The sequence below is a fragment of the Pagrus major genome, chromosome 15 (genome assembly GCF_040436345.1).
Source record: "Pagrus major chromosome 15, Pma_NU_1.0".
Classification (NCBI taxonomy): domain Eukaryota; kingdom Metazoa; phylum Chordata; class Actinopteri; order Spariformes; family Sparidae; genus Pagrus; species Pagrus major.
In genome coordinates, this window is record NC_133229.1 from 24,389,757 (window position 1) to 24,413,515 (window position 23,759).

At 42.5% G+C, this 23,759-nt stretch overlaps 1 protein-coding gene across 1 annotated transcript in view; it reads right to left on the reverse strand.

Moving 5' to 3' along the window:
- Positions 1–4,415: 4,415 nt before the first annotated feature.
- LOC141009892 (SH3 and PX domain-containing protein 2A-like) overlaps positions 4,416–23,759 on the reverse strand; it is a 55,588-nt gene continuing 36,244 nt past the window's right edge. The window contains exons 8-14 of the mRNA XM_073482633.1: positions 16,352–16,465; positions 13,161–13,244; positions 9,049–9,166; positions 8,624–8,955; positions 8,464–8,513; positions 7,564–7,683; positions 4,416–7,378 (exon numbers count right to left, since the gene is read on the reverse strand). Coding sequence (XP_073338734.1) covers positions 5,450–7,378; positions 7,564–7,683; positions 8,464–8,513; positions 8,624–8,955; positions 9,049–9,166; positions 13,161–13,244; positions 16,352–16,465 — 2,747 coding nt within the window. The 3' untranslated portion in view covers positions 4,416–5,449. The remainder of the gene's footprint in view (positions 7,379–7,563; positions 7,684–8,463; positions 8,514–8,623; positions 8,956–9,048; positions 9,167–13,160; positions 13,245–16,351; positions 16,466–23,759) is intronic.

Consider the following 23,759-nt stretch of genomic DNA (forward strand, 5'->3'; position numbering starts at 1 on the left):
GCCTAACAAGAAACGTAAATATGGGGTCGTAATAAGCTGCTTTCCCTCTCTGCGGTCGTTTTTCCGAAGAGCACAGGCCACAATTGTATCCTGAAGTCTGGGCTGGTACAGAAGAAAACCAATCTCCTACTTTGTTTGAGGCATTTTACTCGAAATGCAATAAAAAGTTAAAAATGACCATTTCTCAGCTACAGTCCTTATTATGTTTTATGCACACCAGGAAACTGGAGTCAATCTGGCACAGAAGATGGAGAATGAGAGAGCAATTACCTTTTCCCACTTCGTCCATTACACAAATGGTTGATGCAACCTCTTAGGCGAGAAAATTCAAATTGTGCAACAGTTAGAGAACGAGAAGGCAGCCATCTTTCAACACAATCAGTCACCACAGTAGTATACTTGACTAACACCCCGCCATATACTATATGAATAACAAAGGCAAGGGGCTTTTAGTAAACAGCCATAACTCACTGGGAAACTGTTTAGAGTCGCGGTATGTAGACCTGGCCACGGTGAACATCATCTGTTATTTACTACCCTGCGGGCCTGGCTCTAATGCAGCGCCGGTTTATGCTGCACTCGAATACAGCCCATGACGTCCAGACATGAAACAGGCATCAGCGGCTGCCGTTCACCGCCAAGTGTTCTCAGAGGTAAGAGGGAAACACACAGCCGGGGTGTGTGACAGTGACATGAATACAGTATATCTCAGCGCTGTCTGTGTACACACAGACTTTCCACGCAGACCTCTCAGTGAACCTGGCTGCCGGCCTCCTGAAAGGCTTAAGGGCTCGGCTGGCTTGTTTGAGCTGTGTTGTGGTATCTCTTCTAGACAGCTGTTTGGTCAAACACACACACTCCGTCTATTAAGGTATCAAATTTGTATTCCAAAAAAGCACGACACTATCGATCAGGAATTTTAACCAGACATCAGACAGCTAGAACTTGAGTTTGTTCCTCTGTTGTAGTTAAGGCTTTAAGCTTTTGATGTTCGGCGTGATGTAAAATCTTTTTCCTCAGTCTGATTTGCAGCGTCGAGGGACAAACTGAGAGAAGAAGTTCAATTATATTAAAAAAGTGCAACTTTTCTTCATAGCCCAGATCAATTTGAGGGATTTCACCCCTACACTTTCTAATTACTGTGTTGACGAAGACAAAGGTGAAGGTTACTGAGATGCTGGGCTCCTCAGCCGCGAGGAGCTGAGTGCTGCTGCCCTCCAGAGGACAGAAACAGCTGCAGCAGCTTCTGCACGGAGCAGAAACACCTTCAAAAGCTCGACCATCATCGGCTGTGTGGGATGAGATTATCTGATGAATATGGAAGATTATAAAAATAGGATTAAGGACTATTTGACCAGTGAACATTCATGGTCTTGATGTTATTTGTTGTCTCAAATCATAGAAAAACAAGCAGCAGCCTTCTGGGTTGCTACTTAGCTGATTTTTAACATGCATTGTCGATGTTTTTAAGAATTTCAGTATGAAAAAGCCATCTAAATAAAGGGTTTTTTTAAAGAAATTGTCAGAAGAGTGCCTTGGATTTTTCCCTTTTTATGAACTTGAGTGTTCCCCACCAAAGAGCACCTTCATCACATTTTGTTTGAACTTCCTGAGCACCCTCGACTCTTTCAGGGAAATGTGTTGTTTGTTTAAAGTATGTTCCTTGTTTCTTCTACAGGAAACCTTTAATGCTGCTGACAGTGGGGCGCTCAATATCCAATTTCTACATGATAGAGGAGGTTACTTCATAGTCATGATTCTTATTTTCATGGCTGAACCAATGTCTTTGCTTAAACTTTAAAGGATAAGTTCAGCCAAAAATGAAAATTCAGTCAGTATCGACTCACTTCCATGCTGACGTCATGTGAAGTTTCTTAGTCCACAAAACATTTCTGGAGCTTCACAACAAAACAACGTTGCAGCATCCTCCTAAACAACTGAAGTAGACGGGGAACAACTGAAAAACACTAACCTCAACCTGCATATTCTAATCCTGCTGAAGCCCCGAAATCCAAAATTGATTTGAAAAGACATTATTTACACCCTTAAGACAGGAAGTGCATTTACACTTTTAGCTTAGCAGTCACAGTGAAGATTTTATCTTAAAAAAAGCAGCCAAAACGACATAATGTCTCTACGCAGCTTGTACAGTACAGCGTGATCTAATTCTGCAGAAGCCCCGAAATCCCAAATTGATTTTAAAAAATCGTATTTACACCTGAAATCTTCACTGTAGCTGCTAAGCTAAAAGCGTCTGAAGTGGGTGCACAAGCTCGACTGCGCCTCAAGTGTATAAATAACAGCTTTTAAAATCAATTTGGGGCTCCAGAGACTTGGATTATGTCAGACAAGCTGTATGGAGCCATTTCATGCTTTTTCTACAGTTGATTTTTTTTTCATGTCACCTTCTACTTCAGCTGTTAGCTCCCAGAAATGTTTTGTGGACTACACAACCTCATCTGACTTTCCATCAGCACTGGGGTGAGTAGATAAAGACTGAATTTTCATTTTTGGGTGAACACTTTCCTTTAACACTTAGGAACCCTTCTATTTTCTGCAAAATACTCTTCCCTCAAGTTTACTACTGTAGTTTTATATTTTAAGAGCTTTAAATAACACCATATGGTCTTTATCAGTTTACTCAGCTGTCAAACTATTATTTCTATGGTCAAGAATGAACCGACACACTCGATATGACACAGTGACTGACAAACTACCATCGTATTTGAAGTTATAAGCCCCTTGCGGCGTCTTTATCTCACCTGCACATCTTGCATTTCCTCTTTCCTCTCTCTTCCTCCTGCGATTTATCATTTTCACGCACAAATAAACACACACTCGACACAAGAACAACAAGCAAGCAAGCAAGCACAGACACACTTACCCACAGCCCGCAGACAAACACGTCATAAAGATGATCAGCGGGCACCCATAACTTAGTTCCAAGCCAGTGATTGTAGTACGGTTGTTGAGATCCCAACAGAAGAAACAGCCAGTGGGATGGACATATTTCACATCAGATTCCTGTGGGCTGTAAATCTTATTATATCCCAGGCACCAAATCCAATATATCAGCAATATGCAGTGTCTGACACTGGAAAACTGCATCAGTGTTTTGAGTTGGTGTTTCTCCGATTATAGCTGAAGGCGACAATATTATAGACTACAAACTCCACACTGTGACTTAAACTTTTGCTTTGTCAGTTGACGCCAAATTAAGCAGCCCAGTGACCACAAAATGAAAGCCATCAAAACCAAAGTCAAACGTGCGGGTTCTCGTGAAGCGGACGCTGCTGGAGGAGGCCAATCAAAGTCAATTGCACGACATCTCTGGCTCAGTGCTGTGGGGGAGAAATGAAAGGAATGCCATGCAACCAAGTGTGATCTAATTTATTTGCTGAACAGCATCCAGCTGGACAAACACTTCAGCTGTATTGCGTACGCACAGATGTGAGTTTATACTAGATATAAACACATTCAATATTCAGATCTTTTACTTTTCCAAGGCAGGAGGATGTTAGTGCAACGCCACTGGGAGGCTTACATAACCGGCAATTATGGCCTGTGATAATATATATGTGCTAGTACACAACATTAATTTGCAATTATCAGATAATTACACTCCGATGACTTTCATAAACAGAAGTGACAGCAGATGTTTTGTCTGCTACAGCAAAAAGATCTGCACTTCTTCTTCGATGGTGTCATGATGGCATTAATGTTTTGCATTATGTAGGTGGAAACCTTATTTTGATGCAGCCAATCACATCTTGGACAAAGCAGTGATGTCAGCGGCGTCACAGACTTTGAACAGTAATCAACATTAGCTTTCCCTCTTAAGTCTCCTTCTTCTCTAAGTTATAAAGAGAGTTGCATCTTAGCTTGTTGAATGAGCCTCCCGACAAACCACATGGGGGAAGTGCACTGTGTGCCGATGTCAGTTTGCAGGCTAGATGACTGATAAGCTGCAGCACAGCTAAACAGCCTTGAAACTCACCTGCAAATGTCACATAGGTCCAGTTAGATATTGGTCTTGTCCTTAACACTAGCAACACATCGTCTACCGTCTTGACATGTAGGCTGCAGCATTGTTCCCAACAGTACAGGCCAACACAGACGCTTGCTGTAGCTACACAGTTAGGTTAAGTCACTCTAAACATTACAAATTCAACTGAATGAAAAAGTTCTTTAAAAACATCTCCTTTTTATATTGCTCAATAAAAAACATCCAGTAGAGCCCATTCATAAGAACACATTGGGAGCACGGTGGGTGGTGTTCATGAGGTACTTGAGTTAATCTGGCTGTGGGAGTTAGGATCCACTGCACTCGAGGACCAAACCTGACGTGTGGGCATCCGGCAACCATGAGTGATGAGAGTTTAAAAAAAGAAAGTACTAACAATTGTTCAAAAGTGCATTCATTTATTTAATTCTTTGTTTTGGCACTTCAGTGATCATCACTGGTCACACAGTTAACATAAAACAAAAGTGAGCATCCCAGTACGACTGCAGCTGAAGAGTTATGTCAAATTTACTGCCCAGCAGAAATTCAAAATGTTATCATGATTAAAAAGAGCAGTTAAGCTGTTGTGATTTTATTTTTATATCAGTAAATTTCTTACAATAACAATAAAATAAGTAATAATATGATTTTTAAATGATGAATAAATATTATTTTCACTGACGTTAGGGAAGGTTTAATTTTGGACATATTAGCCTCTGAAAGGAAACAAAGTTCAGGGGACTGTTTCTATATCTAAGGAAAAGAAAATACTGTGATACTCAGAGATGCTCACAAATTGTTTCGTTAGGACAATATTACACAATTAAATGGATAAAATATTTCACATAAAAGGTGACATACAGTATAAAGCAGTATAAAAAAAAAAACATGCAAACAGTCAGCACCAAGTTGAGACTAACACAAAGCAGCTTTGGCAACAACTGAGATTTTCTTTACGGAAAGGAGGAGAAAGAGGGTTTAATTCAACAGCTCAAGGCATCGTCAGTATAATGAATCATTTCAAACATGCAATCAGCTTTAAATGCTTAAAAAGGTTTTTAAAAAATTACATTATAAACTTACAGAGAAAAGGTTCAAGGAGTGGGCACTGAAGGACATCTTAGTTCAAGTTAATGGTAAGACTATCATTAAATCGTTCTTCCACTCTGGTGTTCTCTTTGGCTGTGTCATTAAGTCCCAATATATTGCTCTTAATGCAACGTCTCACGCACTGTCTCATGTCGACTCATTTGACCAGATGTCTCATTTCATTTCAAAGTCACGATTTGATCTGGCTGCTCTTTTTTGGCAAAGGTACCGGGTAAGATTTCGATCCTTACTTATCGTCTTAGGGTTAGCCTTTTTTTTTTTTTTACAAAATAAATGCATCTGTTTGAGTAGTCTTTACACGCATGTTCAGAGCTCCGCCGGCTCCACACATGAGCGCTAGTGCTTTCTCTCGAGGTAATTTGAGGGAACCCATCCCTTCCGTGGTTTGCCATTGTCCAGAATCTTGCAGTACCACCATCCATTGGGGTTTCTATCCAGGACCTCCAGACTCGTACCCTCAGGAAATCCCATGGTCTCCTCGTCGCCGTGATAATCTGCTATGGAGACGTACACCTCTCTGAGGTTGTTGTGGATGATGTGGGGCTTGGGTTTCACTGTGGATACAGGGAGGGCATTCTTCTGAGAGCTGAGGCCAAGGGAGTCAGAGCTATCCGTACCAGATCTGAATCTGCTGGGTAGTGCTATGTTGTTTGGCGCCATGCTGCGCGGCACAGTCCCAAAGGAGGCATTGCGTCGCACTGTGGGGCTGGCACGAGGGTGGTCCGTGGAGTTGAGGGACTCATTTCTCCTGAGAGAGCCAACAGGGCTGGGACCATCCCTGATCGGGGCTGATATGAAGACAGACTGAGGTCGTACAACCTGTTGCTGTTTGGCACTGTTCTGCTTTCGTGAACCGAACAAGCCGGTAGGTTTGGAGAGGCCACCTGGAGGCTTGGAGGGGATGGGTGGGGTGACCTTCTTTAGGTTTTGGTTGATGTTGTTCAATGCCTGCACCCTTTGCTCATTCTTCTCCAGGCTGTTTGACTTACTGAGGCTTCCAGGTTTAGTCGGGGTGCCATCAGATTCAGACCCGGCCATGTCATCTTGTTGCCTGACGGGCTCCAGGTAGTAAGTTGGAGCCCAACCCTCTGTATCTCCCCAACGAACGTACCACCAACCACTCTCCTGCCTCTCCAACACTTCCACCTCGACTCCAGCAGGGAAGCTGAGCTCAGACTCTTGGACTTTCTCATATGGATCTGTGGTGCGAAACAGGCTGCAGCCCTCCAGGTCAGAGTCTCCCCGGCTGCCTTTAGAATAAATGGAGGAGAGATCGGATGTGCTCTGGGAGGAGAAGGAGTCCTCTGAGGAGATGACTGAAGCTGTCTCAGAGTCCTCACCTTTAGTTTTGGTGCCATTCTTCAGCTGCCCTGTTGGTCGTAGCTGTCTTCTCAAGGTGCTGATGTCCATCTTCTCCGCACTGGAGGCCTTGGCCAGTTGTGGTTTAGGCCTCACGACTGGCTTTAGTTTAGAGGAAGACTTGGTGGAAAAGGATGCCTTGCTGTCCTCTTGGTCTTTCTTGGTTCTGGACAGATCTGGGGTTGACTCAGTGGAGGCAGATTTAGGACTGGCTGCCTCCTCAGCTTTGGTTGAAAATGGACTCCCATTCAAGTCGATCTTGAACTTGTTCCCTGCATGTCTCCATCCACCTGATGATGGGTTTGCAGTCTTGCCAGCTTCTGACAAGACACTTGTCTTGGAGGAATTTGAGTCCCTGCTGCACTGCCTCTCTGGTGTCTCCCTGAAGGGTCGGAAGCCATCATTCTCATAGATACACTCTTCCTCTGCCTCCGCCTCGCCCTCTGCCTCGTGGCCATCTTCAAACGACTCACCCATCTTGAAGGAGGCACTGTGGAGTGATGAAGCCGGAGAAGGCTTGGAGGACAGGTGGGATCCCCTCTCAGAGGAAGTGTCCTCGTTCTTTACATCCACCAAGGAAGCTTCTCCCCTCAGGAACTCAAACTCAGACTCCAGGTCCAGATCACCGATTGCAGGGACGTCATATTCTGGCTCTTCATACACGGGCCTTCCAGGAGACACAGGGGACTCTGGAGCTTCAGACCCGGGGCTGCTGGGAGGTGCAGTCTCCACTGAGTCCTGTTTTTTGACAGGTGGAGCTGGGGGTGGAACTTTTGGGCGGCACAGAGTGCTCGTTCTACGATTCAGGTTGGGCTTTTTGCGTTTGTCGATGTAGGAACAGGGAGCCCAGCCCTCCTTCTCTCCAATCTGGACATACCACCATCCACCGGAGTTCTTCTCAATGACCTAAAACACATGTTCACGATAGATTTTAGTCTTTATAAGAAGGCGTTTAATACATTTGATACATTATTTAGATTTAGATGGCTGAGTTGTTACTGAGCTATGATGAATGTAGAGATATACAGAATAGTAAGTGCTCACATTTAATTGTGTTGTAACTGAAGTTTCTCTTAAAAAAGGATTCTTACCTCTGCTTTCTGTCCTCCATTGAAAGTGATGCCATCAGATATACAGGACTGGAAATCTGCGATGGTGTAATACTCTGCTTCAACTGTAGGGGGCTCTGGTGGGGAGGGCAACTGAAATCCCTAAGCACAAATGAAATTGGCACCGTCAGTCATACTGTAAATAACACAGAGCAAGGGCAGCTAATTTGTATTCCTGTCCATCTGTCTGACAGCTGGAGTGACTTGTCAGTTTTCAGATTAGATCTGACATTAAAAAGTGTTTGATCATCTCATAAAATACTGTATATTGTTGGATTTTAGGCCAGTTTTAAACCCTCTCGTCTTGTGGCCCCTTTAAACTCTTTTTCATAATTGTTTCACACTCGACTACAATTACTCAAGCTCAAAAGCAAACATTGCAACACGGTCAAAAAAAAGGTAATAAAACATTTTCTGCAAGAACTTTGTTTTTCCTTCTCATTCTGTACCATTAATCATCTCATGACTCCTCAGATTTATCTTGTGACGGGGCCTAAGTTGGAAAACACTGGACCAAAATACCGAACTTATATAGAGAAGTAAAAACAAGCGCCACCTTGACCAGCTACAGCAATAAAATGCTGCTTACACACTGATGCATTAGTATCTAATAATGTCATATTTAAATACATAGGCGACATTTACACTGTGGACGCTGGAGACACCACTTTTTGAAATCACCAATTTGGTCCCCATCGCTTAAAAAAAGGTATAATTAGTTAAAAAATAGCTTTCACATGGAAATATCAAGTACAAAATTAGATTAAATGAGCCCCTATAAATGCAGCCTTTCAAGCTCCATGATCCTCAGTCGATAAAAGATGATTAAATGCCTGGATGACCAGAGGAATGGATGGATGGCTAAAAATATAACACTCTTACCAGGGTTGCATCTCTTCGAGGAGGAGGTTTTTGCCTGAGAACTGGAGAACCTTTGAAAGTCACAGAGGGAGAAAAAAAAAACATACAGTTCAAATTTGAAGAAATAGTTATTGGCCAAACTTGACAGAAATTGAACAATGCATTAAGTGAGATGACCAACCAATTTCCACCCGATGAGGGGCGATGCGAGCTATCGCTGGTGAGGCCGGCTCTGCTTTACTTTTTCCATCCTGTGGGGCATTAACAGGGCTGGAGTCTGCAGCACAAGGAATTGGCAAGCTGATCTCCTTCCTGGCCACCTGGGGGCTCTCTGGGACACCTTCAGTCTGCACATCCTTCTCACTCAAGGCTTTCTTGTTAAGCAGGTTACTGATCTCCATGATGTTTCCAATGATCTCCACTGGGCCCGTCACAGTCTTCTTACGGGGTGAGAGGTCATCCTTCATCTTCTTCAGGTAAGAAGCTGGAGCCCAGCCCTCTTTATCCTGGTACCTGGAAAGTAAGTTGAAAGAGAAAATGATAAGAAAACCTATTTTCTTGATGAAAGAAATAACAAATGTCTGAGGCATGTGAGCAGACGTTTACCTGATAAACCACCAGCCCTCCAGGTTTTTCTGAATGACCTCCACAATGGCTCCTTTCTCAAAAGCAATTTCATCCTTGCCCTCGCTGGTGTAGGCCTGCACTGTCACGTACTTCTCTTCTGCCAAAGCCAGAGCACAGAATGACAACAAGATTATGAGGGCTGTGAGATCTCTGACAACAACATGTAATCATTGGAAAAGAAAAGAAAAAGAGAAAGAATACTGGGGATACTTAATATAATCACACTGAAGTAATAAGAGATGAGGATAAAAGGATAATTAGCCTTTTATTACGCAGCAGTTTTTAATGATAGAAAGCAGAATAGTTCCAGTTACCGTATCACAAGTGCATCTGAGCGGCTAGATGTGCAAGTAGATGTGCTGAGTGTGTTAAAATGGTCTTTGGCACATTAGATTTGTCTGTAATTTTATTTTTTATGAAGCTGAAAGAATTTAATAATCCAGGGAACGACTACCAGCCATAATGAATTCTTGCATTTAGATTTTCTTTTCTTTTTTTGCCATTGTTGCAGTCTGCAACAAAGACAGTGTGATGTGATAAAAGTTAACTCAACAAAAATATAAAGGCAGTGCTTTCTTTTCTGAAGTCGAAGTAAAAGATTCAATACTTTTTTTTATGAACACAAAATAATTATTTCTCTCAGATGTGAGTGAGCACTTCTCCTTGGCCAAGATAATCAATCCACCTGACAGGTGCGGCATGATCATGATGCTGATTAAGCAGCATGATTAGTGCGCAGGTGCGCTTCAGACTGGTCACAATAAAAGGCAACTCTAAAAATGTGCCGTTTTATCTTGAGAAAAGACATTTATCAGGCCTGAACTACGGACTTCACATGTGTCGGGTTACCGATATGCAGAAGGGGGAGGAGTGGCAGTCAGTATCAGGAAAAAGTGTTCGTAAAAAGTCTCTAAATTTTTTACTTCAGCTTGTGAGAAATAGCAGCAAAATCTAAAGTGTTGCATTTATATATTTTTGTTGAGTGAAAAAGCAAATTGTAGTTTTATCATCATTATAATGGGAAACTTTACAATATTGTGAAAGTATTACATTAAGAGCTACAGTTTGATTCCCAACACAAACTAGGAGTACTGGGGTTAAAGTCTTTATAATACTCACATGCTTATATGCCAACAGGGACGTTTGCCACCCCATTAGCCTTAAGTATGATCGGCTATCTTCCCCGTTAAGATGCAGGATCTTAGTTCGAACCAACTATTTGACGAGTATTGTGATGCACATTGTTTTCTTTCAAAGCAAAGAATAAGATATGGAAGCTTCATAGTACAGTTGTTTGGTCGCATGCTGCTGTGTTGTGATTGGCAGGACTATTTATCTTTTAAACGCACTTTGGATAGAAGCGTCAGCTAAATGAATGTAATGTAAAATGTTTCAGACTGTAAGGAACTGTAACTGTAATGTTGGCAGCTAATGGTACATTAATGCTATTCAGATGTGCGTGTGGGCGCACGCTTAGTCCAAGCCACCGATGTTAAAGTCAGCGCACCACATGAACCACGCCCCTGACGTACATTAAAAGCACTGCTGTTGACTTATTGTTCCTCCTGTCTCTACTGGCCTCCAAGTGATCCCATCTTACAACTTTGAATCGATATTTGAAGAAAAGGTCTCAGCAGTCTGAGAAAGACAAATCAACTGCGTCTCCTCTAACATTACAGTATTTATGACACAAATCTCCCTCTTTCTGTTACTGTCCCTGCAAGGTAACTGTGTGGAAACCCAACAAGGAGGTTTGGCACAAAAAAGACCCACTCGATTTTACTGCCTCAGACTGCTTTCACCTCAATGCATTTTGCATGAAACAACAACACTTACTGTGAAAACACTTCAGGAAGGGATGTCTTTACTGCCAGTGCAGATAGAAGGAAAAATAGAGAGCGAGACTGCTTTCCAACAGACTGGACAAAATGTTTTCCTTCAAACCTCGACGCAAACCTAAGGACTAGCGGAAATACTGGACAAAGCTCACATACAGAACAACTGTTCCCACCAACTTAAACAGTTGTTTTTGGAAGGAGCATAAACCTGACAACTGAGCAAATACACTGGACAACACAGTGAACGACTGGTCAGTAACCACTGGAGTTCAGGCGCTAAATGACCCTACAAATCAAGTGAGAACGCCAATTTTTGTGTTTTCTTCTACTAAAACAAACATGTCCTGCAACTAGCAGCTAGCACTGTTTATATGCAGCGACACTCGCACAGAAAAGGCCAAAAAAGGAAGGAAAGCGAGCAGATTTTGGATGAGATCCTGGATGCATCCATTGGAGGTGAGTCAGCTAATGAAGCTCACTTCAGCTAAAGCTGTTTATTTATCGATACGTCCCCCTCAGGCAACACACGAGTGACCTCATCGGTTGCCATTGTCAAACAGGTTTTAAGAAAAATGACTGTAAAAAGCATCTTGCAGCGATAATAATCTGTACTACATCACACAGTTTCTGACTTCATCTGTCAATAAACACCAACTGGAACAGACCAACTTGGTCGTCACGCCCCAAATCACAGTCGTAATCAGCTCGACAGTAATCTGTGTCCCTGCCTTTAGGCACCGATCGTGATCCGCAACATCCCATCAAGTCGTTTCCCTTCTCTCTCTGCCCTCATTTTCTGTCATCTCTCTACGATCAGCAGTCCAGGAAAGTCCCTAAAATGTAGTTTATTGTAATATCTACTACTTGCTAACTAAATTCACTGGTATCGACCAGGGGGAGGCTGGTGCCCTGACAGTGTGACAGCAGCATCTCCTAACTCAGCACATAATAGAGAGCACAGGCTTCATGCTGATTTATGCTTTCCCATGAGGCCAGGGGCAGAGCTAAGACATCATTTCCTGTCATTACAGCGATTCCTGTCTGGAAGCAGTCAGCACAGGGAGGAGAAGTTTGCTCAAAAAGGAGAAGAGCCCATAAAAAGGCTGCTGTCCTCCCAGTTGGTACACAGGAATCAACACTGTGGTGACACATTTTTCCAGTTTCCTTTTTCTCCACCCGTTTCCAAGGTTGTGTAGGAGCTCGAGCGGGTGTGGGATTGTAATTCCCTTTACTTGCAGAAACTGCAGCAAAGGTATTTCTGTACGCTTTATTTTCCTTCTGCCTGGTGTTTCCGGCCTCTTTGTGTCGAGGCTGGTAAACCGTTCTCCTCTCACCAGCCTCCTCTTTCAAACAATATCCAGCGGTGCCACGGAGGGAAACTCTGAATCAGATGTTATGTTAACCACAACATGCATCGCCTGCATCAGTGTTATAAATCATTCTCGTGGAGTCAGCAAAATATCAGGCGTTTTTTTCTAACACAAAGCAGGATTTAAGTCCTAGGGTGGAAACAACTCTCGACTCCAGAGAGCGGCGTCCGCTGCCAAAGTTTGAGCTGAACTCAATAGCCTATCCTCACTCCTCTGTCAGCAATCCAAACGCATCCCCTGTGAAAAAAAAAAAAGCCCTTGGCCATTTAACATGTGCAAGTCTGTGATTGAGAATTTTCTTGTTCTATAACGCTCTTTGTTTATCTGTCAATACTGGTTGCTATCTGCACCACAGCAGGATAGACGTCTGTTTCTACCACACTCATTAGAAAACTACATGCACGCTTCATTCGCTCATAAAAAAGCAAAATATGGCTCTAAAATGCAACATGAGGCATTCCTAAGTCTATTACGCAACTGCTTTCAGATGTCGCTCTTTTTTTTTCTCTCCCAATCTTCTCCTCTGAAGACTGGTTTTGGCACTGGGTGTTTAATTATAACAAAAAATGCTTACATGGGGCAATTTTGTAACATAATTTGAGCTGAGCGTCGATAATTGGCGCGTATAAAAAGTTGCTGAGTTCACCTTTGCTTTCCAGGCTCGTTTTATATTAACGTCAATTAGTGGTTAGTCGTGGTGGATTGTGTGGCTCATGATAAATGCATTTGCTGGAAGATGACACAGGATGAAAGACTCGACAAGTATGTGCATGCGAACAGGGACGAGTCGAGCCGTGTGATAAGAGACGACGAGTGAGATGGGGTGAGGAGAACAATAACAAAGGGAGGTGAGGGAGGTGATGCAGCGTCTGTCTCAGTTCACCTCGGCTCTGCTGCCTGCTGATGACACCCCCCAACGTCCATCTCCGGTCCAGCCTCTTCAGATGAGCCTTATGCCGCTTAGTAACTGACAAGACAACACGTGGTGACCAGACGACGACACACAGACACACAAACAAACATGGGAGACATGAAGAGCGAGCACAAATGTTGCACAAACACACAGCACACAAAATGACATGGATCCAGCTGAGAGAGCCCCCGTTATTAGCCACAACATGGAGGACATAAACAACGAGACCACAAAGTACAAGCATGGTGGACAGTTAGTGTGGATGGATGGATGGATGGATGGATGGATGGATGGATGGATGGAGGTTACAGAGGAAGTGTTAAACCAGGACATCGTCTCCGTGGCCTGTAATTAGGATGTTGTTAGCACGGTTTTCCCATCCTGTTGCGTTAGAGCATCTGGGACACACATTGGTGCTGCAGGAATGCCAATTAATAGAGCAGCTGACGGTGCCGCTGGTTGGATTTGTCAGAGTCTTTATTTCCCTCTGACTTTTGTTGGTAAAACAGCAGAGATGGAAAGGATTCCTGCCAACTGTGGCTGCAACTAATGACTGTTTTCACTGTAGGTTAGTCTGTCGATCGTTTTCTCGAGTGATCGATCAGTTGATGGTTTATAAAATATCAGAAAATGGTGGATAATATCGACGTTAGCACGTTTTCTAAAAGCCCAAGATGACGTCCTTAAATGTCTTGTTTTGTCCACAACCCGGAGACATTTATTTTGACTCAAACAGATTTAATCTTTTATCAAAAAAGTTGGAGTTTAATGGATAAATTCCCCAAAAAATAAAAGTGAGTCATTATTTTCTAACCCCCGTGTCAATGGAAAGTCCGGTGAAGTTTCAAGTCTCAAATCAATTTGGGATCTCGGGGCTTCCAGAGATTTGGATTACTCCCATCAAGCTGCTTTATGTTGTTTCAGTTATTGTGTTTTGTTTTATAACGAGTCTCCAGCTACTTCAGATCTTTAAGAGAACGCTGCAACACAGAAATGATCTGTGGACTACAACTCCACCGGACTTTCCATCCATGTGTGGGGTGAATTTATCCTTTAATCAGTTAATCTATCAATCCATTAATCGCTGCAGCTCTACGAAATACTCTGACATACAGTTTAAAATCAATAATTGCAGATGTTGATGTGATGAAGCTAAGAAAAAACAATAACATGCAGCTGTTACAAAGAAATTTAAAGTTGGGCATTTGGGTAAATATGCTTAATCACTCTCTGGCGGAGAATGTCTGTAAATGTGACGCCGCAGTGACCCATCGGTTAGCTTAGCTTAGCACAAAGAGTGGAAGCAGGGGGAAACAGCTAGCCCGGCTCGATCAAAAGGCCACTAAAGATCGAGAGATGGTTGAGAGTTTGCAAAATCACTGATTCACCATCTTATGCATGTTAGTTATGAGACCAGTGCTTGCCTCTGAGCACTTTACTAAGTCCCAGCCAAACTATTTAGACATAATGTTTTAATGTGTGAGCTTTAGAGGAGCTGGTGTGCAGATTTTGTAACCAGTGGCAGAGCCAGACTGTTTGGTTCCTCCCTTTCCCCAGCTCTTTATGCTAGACTCAGCTGACTGGCTGCTTGCATCGTTTCATATTTACCATACAGACATTCGAGCGGTAATAACCTCCCTCATCTAACTCTCTGCTAGCAAGCGAGCATTTCCCACATCCTTTCAGCAATAAGCTTATTTTGCATAAAATGTGACCAAAACAAGAAACATCGGGACGTGTTTCCTCTTTGATCAGCGGGTAAAGTCTCATCTGAAGCTGTCTGAGCTTTCAGCATGTGTCTTTTTTTGGCTTTTTAGAAAATTCCAAATTCAGTTTTCCAAAAAAAAACAAGTGCTTTTTTTCTCCGTGACAATGTGGTGCCACAGACTGCTGAAGACCCCGGGACTGACAAAGAGCTTCTTTATGAGTTTCATGCCTTTCCCATGACTGACTGAGACACATAAACACTAATTACACTGACAGATTGTTCTTCGTGAAACCCCCCCTGGCAGCAAACTGCAGCTATCTGTGGCAGAGTATATACTGTAGGAGAGTTGGGTGGAGATGTTTGCATTTAGATTAGTGTGTGTGCGGTATGCACACACGTTGAACTCCTCCGTTGATTAATGTGTATGCTGTGAGGGCATTTTAACGTATTGTGAAACAGTAACGCAGTTTATCCTGATGCATTCCCTCCCTCTCTCTCCATCCTTGAGTCATAAGATATACAACACCGAGGGGAGCCGTGGTCCCATTGTTACCCAGTACAACAACTGTACAGCACAAAAGATGTTTTGGCCGTAGCGCTGGAAAATCTGGATGTTTGTTTGGGAGTGTAACATGCAACTTAATTATTTCCGTGCCTCGAGTTTGTTGGGTTTTCTTTAACACAATACTGCATAAATCTTAACAAATAGGCTGCAGTTGTTGCAGTGTGTGTCAGAACTATTAAAGTCTGTGTATAGGACAGTAAATGAGCCCTATTATATTTAAAAATGCTTGAAGAATCGGACAACATGAGCTGCTCTCACATGGTTTGATAACTGAATCCGACAGGGCTATCGAGATGATTGCATGACTGCGTGTGTGTCTGCGTCATATTCTGGCAAACCGAACTCTACATAGGTGTGTTTCTTATCAGGGTTTTGGATCCCTTCTGTCAGTAAGCTCACACAATTTAACAACAACACTTGTCTGCTCATCATTGTAACTTGCAATGCAGACATTGCATGAAAAAGCATAATCCATGCGAGAGCTTGTTGCAATTAACGATAACTGTGATTTAAAGAGCGCAAATCCCCGCGTTTTATTCCTCACCGTTGATGGAGACACATGCCTCTTTCATGAGCTCATATCACGTAATATTGCGCCGTACAGAACATCACTTCAGCGGCTGTGGTCGGCTCTCTCCTGGCGCTCCTCCTCGCTGTTTACCCAGGCCTGAATCTACACTCTGTTCAGGCGTGCTTATAATGGCAGAGGTGCTCACACCAGCCCGGCGCCAGCCGCTAGCGTCGGGGCGAGTTTGCTCCGTTTTGTCGCAGATCAAAGGCTGAGGATTTTGGGGCATAGTCGGTAAGTGTGTGTGGGTGTATTACAGAGTGTGTGAGGTTGTCTTTGAACGTGTGTGTGTGTGTGGGCAGAGACAGGAGGAGACTTACCTTCTCCAGCTTTGGAGGCGCCCAGCTCCAAGTCATCCCGTGTGCCGCTGTGGGAGTTCAGATAGGTAGCAGGGACCCAACCCTGCTCCTCTGCGGTGCTGACAAACCACCAACCTGTGGAAACATACAGTCGCCATGTTTAATGCACAGAAAGATACATTAGGTTTATTCTGAACTGAACGGATCTGGAAGATTAGCTGAAATTCTGCAGAGGAATTTCGGCCTGAGATAAGACTCCCGCCCACAAACATAATAAATCACTACAAAGATGAGAGTGAAAACAAAAACCATCTGCTGATGTGTCCATAGATATTCCAGTGTGACTTGTATCCTCCATCAGATCTTTTAATCTTTGTTTTAGGCAAATCAAAGAGATGAGCTACAAATGAACATGGACATGAGGAACTTAATGTGTTGCCAACAGTCTATAACAAAGCGCAGGGCCAAGAACATCAGAGGGAAAGCCGAGGTCGTGTTCAACTTGAATTTCACAAGATCAGTTGTGATTTTCAGTTGAGATTACATTGCTTGATTGCTGTTACAAGCCAGCATATCCATTTGTACCGTTGCAGCTGATTTGATTCAGTTGCTATGACAACCGCTTCATGACAAACACCTCAGCTCACTTTCAAAAACCTGATCCCAATAAAGAGAGAGGGTCCGCTGTGTTAGATAAGGATTGCTGATGTAAATTAATCAGAACATTTGAACTTCAGTCCACATTTGTGAGGCCGTGTCGGCCCAGAGTGACAAAGTTGGCACACGGACTGCTCTATATGTGGTCCGCCACACGCACACTATTTGTTGTGGTGACGGGAATGCAATATGGCCGACAGCTGTCTGGACGACCCGTAAAGAGGCGAGGACTGTTCCATCACACTTCCACAGCTGGTCCGAACGTCCAGCGTACATTTTCCTACAGACGTGGTGTGTCAGGGGGGCAGCTGTACACAATTAGGGCTGCAACTAATGATTATTTTCATCATGGTCATCAAATATATTATTTCAACAGTCCAAAACCAAAAGACTTTTCATTTACTATCATTAATTACAAAGAAAAGCAGCGAATCCTAACATTAAAGAATGATACTGTTGCATGAAAAATTGCTAAAACGATTAATCATTTATCAAAATAGTTGATTAATTGAATTATCGCTGCCATAGAATGTAGTATGATGACAGGAACACAAAACGTATTATTATTTTTATTATATGGTAAAAGGATGAGGCGAGTAAAATGTATAATATGCAATAAAAATGTAGAATAAAAATGTTCTACATCGTCTAAAATTAGTAATATCTGACATTTTTCTGGCCCGAGCTGCAAAAAATCATTCCCCATAGACTCTTGCTAGAAGTTGTACATGCATAGTTCGCTACTCTTCCTTACTGGAACAGCATTTAGCTCAGTTACACACCACCACCCAACAGGCAGCAGAGAGCGAGTGGCTCGTCGTTTTTCAAACATAAGACCCGGCATGCATCCAGACAGGTACGATTTAAAGCATTTTTCAGAAAAGACTGCTGTGAGTCCCTGTATGAGTTGGAAATGAGGCTCAAAAATCAACTCTGTTACAAATTGTTCATGTTGTGAGATCAACGTATTTATGTGCAAAGACGTTTCTCCCACGGGAGACAATAAAGTAACCTTAACTTTAACCTTAATTTTGCAGACTACAATTAGACGAACAGTAATTAAAGGTTGCTATAGATTAGAAGAGGTTGTTGCTGCTATCTAATGTAGAAAAGGAAAGTCCAGGTCGGTGTCGAAGGCTTTTTTCATTGCGTTTTGGTTCTGCTTCATGCAGAGAAATGATTTTGTAAAGTCAGAGAGAATTTGAGAAAATGACACTGCAAACAATTTCACAGCTGCTGGATGATAATGGCACCTTAGCTCTCAGAGTAGAGATACAAACCTCTGCCAACATTGATTATTTCCTCGACCTGCTGTTGCATTCAAAGACATCACGGCTTTCGCTACAAATTATTGATTTCTGCAGGGATGCTCGCAGGTACTTTTCTCAGGCAGTTTATTACTGCAGTTAATTTTGATGACTAACACAACTGAATCAAAATGTTCCCTGGCTTGTAAATCTATTCATCCACCAAATTTTTACTGGAGGGCTTGGAGATATCCTGCTGACAGACACAACTGCATGACTTTCATAACAAAGAAAGCATTTCCAGGCCTTTTATAACTTGATGATTTATTTCAATCGATTGACTTGCTAAGCTACACAACAGAAACATCATCAGCCGAACAGTTTGGAGAGTCAGGGTGGGTCCAGATAGGAGGATCCTGTTATTATTTGGCTCCGAGCAACATGCTGGCTCGGGCTCAGGTACGTAACAAGCCATGTAATGCGCTCAGTCTTTGCACCAAAGCTGTGGCTTAAACAAAACCTCATGCCAATAAATCAGATAGAGCAGCGAACTATTAAAAAACAGTGTCTACAATATCCAGAAACAAAGGACACAAAACACGACAAAGCAGAGAAGAGTCAAGGATTGTTAAACATTTATTACACTGACATCCTAATTTAAAATTAGTTCATTATACCAACATTTTTCAACACTTCATTAAGTCACTGACAGCGTTTAAATAAATCTGATGTGTCCTGTTTAATGACCAGCAAAGGGCAACGTCAACTACAATAATGGTACATTAAATTAAATTGACCGTTATAAAGAGAGGTCAGCTCGGCGGGAGCAGAAAGACCCGCAACGCCTCAAAGAGAAAAAACCTTACATTTGCTGTTTGCTGCTAACATGGCACCTTGAGCAAAGCAACACTTATAGAAATGTAAGCATAAATTGTCATAATGTACCTTAATTGAGAGGTAGAAGAAAGTGTGAACATACACACAGTCACTCTAAGAGGCCTGAGTAAATATAGGCTGTTATTGATGGCCCGGGCGGCCTTGTCTGTATTTTTCAACCATCCTCCCATATGGCAGGTGCTTAGACTAAGTTCACTGAACCTCAGAAGAAGCAATAAAAGTACTTTTTAAAAAACACACACGCACATTACGCAAGTGCTGATTTCACGGCTGTTGCAAGTTTATATCAGACAGGTTGCAATATATGAAATGTAGAGAAAAAAAACAACGAGAAGCCTGCTTCATGTCTTTCATCGCGTGTGCTCATTCACAGAGTGACTGCAGGTCAGTCCTGCACATATCCAGCTGCATAGTCAACGTGCTGCACGTTTCTACATGAACAGTAAACACTGTCCTGCTTGTTCTGAGCTTTTGTTAAGGTATAGTTGATGTTGCTGTGAAGTTTTTTGCTAATTTCATCTTTTTTTTGCTTTGTACTTCATCCATCTATAGTTATATTTGATAATATTCTGATGTAGACTGGTATAGCTGCCAGTATCACTTTGCTTGAGGCAGTTGTGGGTACTGTATGTGTACTGCTATTGACGAAAGTATGTATATATGCATAATGGCAAATTTATATTAAAAAATAAAATATATAGCCAAATAATAGAGCCGATAATATGAAGCCAAACTACTTTAATTGACATTACAAGTGCGTTATCTCCACACTTTGATCCAGTAGATGGCAGACGAAGAACAAGAGGAGCAAGAGGAAGAAGAAGAAGAAGAAGAAGAAGAAGAAGAAGAAGAAGAAGAAGAGGTGCACGCTGTTGTCATGCTCATGATGTCCAACTGCCAAATATATCGTTGCGGACGTTGTTACAGTTTTATAGAAGGACAATACAAAAGCAATTTGAAATACGTGTTCTGCAAAGGCTTTAAGTCTTAACACAAATCTTAACAGAGCTGTGGAGTATTCAATCAGCCATCTTTGCTCACTACATCTAAGCCTTTCTCGCCCCCAGGTGTGCATAAACTACATGTTATGAACTTTTGAAAATGCTGCTGTAACACCTACATTTCCCCTCTGGGAGATCAACATCATCTTATCTTAAACTTAAACTAAACTTTGAGAAACCATGAACATTAACTTGTTCAGTCGATAGGTTATAGTTTAGATTCCAGATGAAATGACACAGTGTCACATATGGTATCTTTTCTTGTGATAGTTCTTCTTGAATATTTCTCCATCAGGGCTGGGACGGAAATGTGATTCCTTCGTATTGGAGCGGCTTATCATTTGTACATTCTTCACGATGAACCTTAAAATGAGGTCATTGTAAAAGAAACAGCTGTTTTGTTGGTCTCCTGCTGCCAAGACAGCAATTCTGCTGAAAGTGAAAAAGATGGAAGTACTGTAAAGCTGAGAGAACGGTGTTGTAAGAGAAGAGTGGATGAAGCTGTGGATCTGCAAAATGGCAGATCATTGAAATAAGATTATCTGTGCAGATGTGGGGACAAAGGTGAAGGAGGTATACCTTGTGTCTGGAAATATGTGTGTGGGGGGTGTGTGTGTTTCTACCAGTGCACATGTATCTGTGTGTTTGTCTGCTTTCAGATCCACCAACTGTCTTGGGGTTTGCTTTGCTCCATGTCTCCCTGCCTTCCACGTAAGGAAAAGTGAAAAATCTTGGAAAGCTGCAGCAGAGTTTCAACCACAACGGGGAAAAAAACAACACAGCCAAATGCTGACTGGCAATACACTTTGCAAAACATTATTCAGTGTTACGATTATAGCCACTTAGACAACATCCTGAGCAAATCAAAAGGCTTTTAAAACGTTTGAGCAGAGTTTAGTTTTGCAACCTTAAACGTTTGAGGGTCAGTGGTTACATAAGACAATAGCTCAACCCACAATGCTCTGGTGGAGATCTCATATAACATCATCACACCAGAGGATCATGACCACAGACATCGACCTCAAATGTCACAGCCTCGGAAAGCAAGAAACCAAACAGTTTGTCTTGACAGCACGGTTGTATTGCACTACAAGGACCATCATGAAGTAGTGGATGTTTGAAGCAGAGCTGAGGGCGACTTGTAAGTTTATACTTACTTATTTATTCCTGCTGTGTGGTGCAAAAAACTCAAAACTGCTTGATCACAATGCTGACTGTAATAAAAATAAACATTACGATGTCAGCGTAATTCAATTGACATGAAACACACAGGGGACGGTGAGATGAGAAGTCAGGATAATTCTGTCCATCTGACATTTTTGGAAATACACTTTGTTCGCTTTCTAGCAGAAAGTTAGCCGAGAGGTTCGATACTGATCTCGTATCAGTCCGTTCAATATGAAGCTACAGCCAGCAGCCAGTTAGCTTAGCTTAGCTTAGTATATTGTTTCCGTTGGACAGAGCCAGGCTAGCTGTTTCCCCCTGTTTCCAGTCTTTATGCTAAGCTAAGCTAACTGGCTGCTGGTTGAAGCTTCATATAAAAAAACTGACAAACATGTGAGTGGTATTAACCTTCTCGTCTAACTCTCCAGAGAGCCAGTCGGTGTATTTTCAAAAATGTCAACCTACTATATCAGCAACTTGTTTAAAAAAAACAATCGACTGTATAATGAAGAAAAATCAGCGTTAGTTGCATAAATTCAACAATGCCTGATTAAAGATTATACTCAGGGATATTTCCTCAAGGAGAAAGACAGACGTGTAAACTCGTGCTCTCCCCCTGTCAGACAGAGTCGTCCTCATAGTCTCACTTAACCTGTACTCTGCAGATGATACAGACATGATGAGACTGAGCAGCATTTTCTGAGCTCTGTCTGTCTCCGTCTCTGCCATCTGGAAACTCTATCAGCTTTAAGACATCGGCTTCATTTTTTACTGTAATCAACAACAGATTCTCAGCTGCAACAAGAAACTAGATTTATGCAATTTGGGTTTTTTTTCCCGAGGTGACTGGATGACCCACAAAACCGCAATCTAGGTATACAATCAATCAAGTCTGATACCTGAGCAATGGCTTACGTAACACAGCGTGACTTAGCCGTGCTCCCTAATGCCCTCCTCATCCCTACAAATCTATCATCAAGACACCTTAAACTGTACTCAAATTTGAAATCAACAATGTTTTGTGCTTTCTACGCACGAATATGAGAACCACAGATTCAGCAGCACAAGGGAGCCTTTTTTTTCACGACCTGAGATGATGAGGAATGCAGTGGCTCAGCAGTCCTGCAGATATCTGACACCACTGTTGAGTAGAGCAGGAGAAAAACCCCATTCATTTCCAGCTTCTGTATTCATTAACAGTGGATCCAGTATCAAAGCACAAGGGGGAAGGTATCCAGTCCAATACACACACTTTGGGTTTTCAGAAAACACTGGGTTTCGATTACTTGGGTGGCTCCGGTGCGAGAGGGGGTGGGCGAGAAACGGCACAACACAGCTTTCAAGAGTCGATGTTGACCTAAGGAATAACCTTCTCTCCCTCCCAGCCTCTGAATGGATCCCCTCATGGTCTGAACGGAGCTGTAGCCCACAGCCTGAGTGCTCTCTGCTGATTCGGAGACACAGCGGTCCTTGAGCGTCTGAAAGCCCACCTTTAGTTTTACTCAATGGTCAATTCTTCTGCGAGACAGAGCGGCACCTTTTTGGCTCCACTGTTACTACTATTAAATACTGTTATTGCTCCTGCTGCAGCCTGTATCTGTCTGTAACAAGACGCATTAAATACAGCAGAAACAGACTCCGCTGAAATGCATTTACAAACCTCCCGTCTGAGTTTCCATATCAAGAAATACAGGATAAGGTTAATTTCTTGTCATTAGTACTTCCTTTGGTGAGCTGAAAGAATGTGGAGGACGAGGATTACTATGAGTGGATAATGTGTCTTCCATCTGCTGCTGCAACTTCAGCTTAAAAAAAGACATTTAACACTTGGCAAGTTTTCTGCATCATGTCTTCGGTGGTTCGTTGACAAGAATTATAGGGTTTTTCCTCTTTTATACAAGGAAACATGTTCTTGCTGAAGCTGCACATACCAAATTGGGAAACTGGAGGTTTGAGCACAAACAGCACTGGAAGCTTAACGCTGACCTTGTCTTTAATCCCGCTGCATATCAGAGACAGAAAAATTCGGCATGGCCAGTATTCGTGATGCTGTCACACTGAAGCTAAAATCTGCAAATGGATTGCAGTTCTCTCATTAAAGTGGAAACAGAGAGCTTGTCACAGAAAAACGAAAGACAGCCTGTGCACAGCAGTGCTTCTCTCCTGGGTGCACCACAGTGGACCAAAAGAAATCAGTACTCCAATATTAACAACTGCATTAAAAACAACGCGGAGCGATCTGTGTGGCTGCCATCAGGTGTTGCTTTAAATAATCACGACAGAAAACGTTCCCCCCCCTCGCGTTTCCAAGTGGTGTTATTGCTGGCTCTGCTGTCGTAAAGACAACCGCATCGCTTTCTGTTTTCCTCAAAGTAGCAACTACCAACAATGCAAGGAAAAACGTCAGTCTATAATGGAAGCCTAATTGGATCGCCAGTCTGTCTTCATTTTCTCTGGAGATTT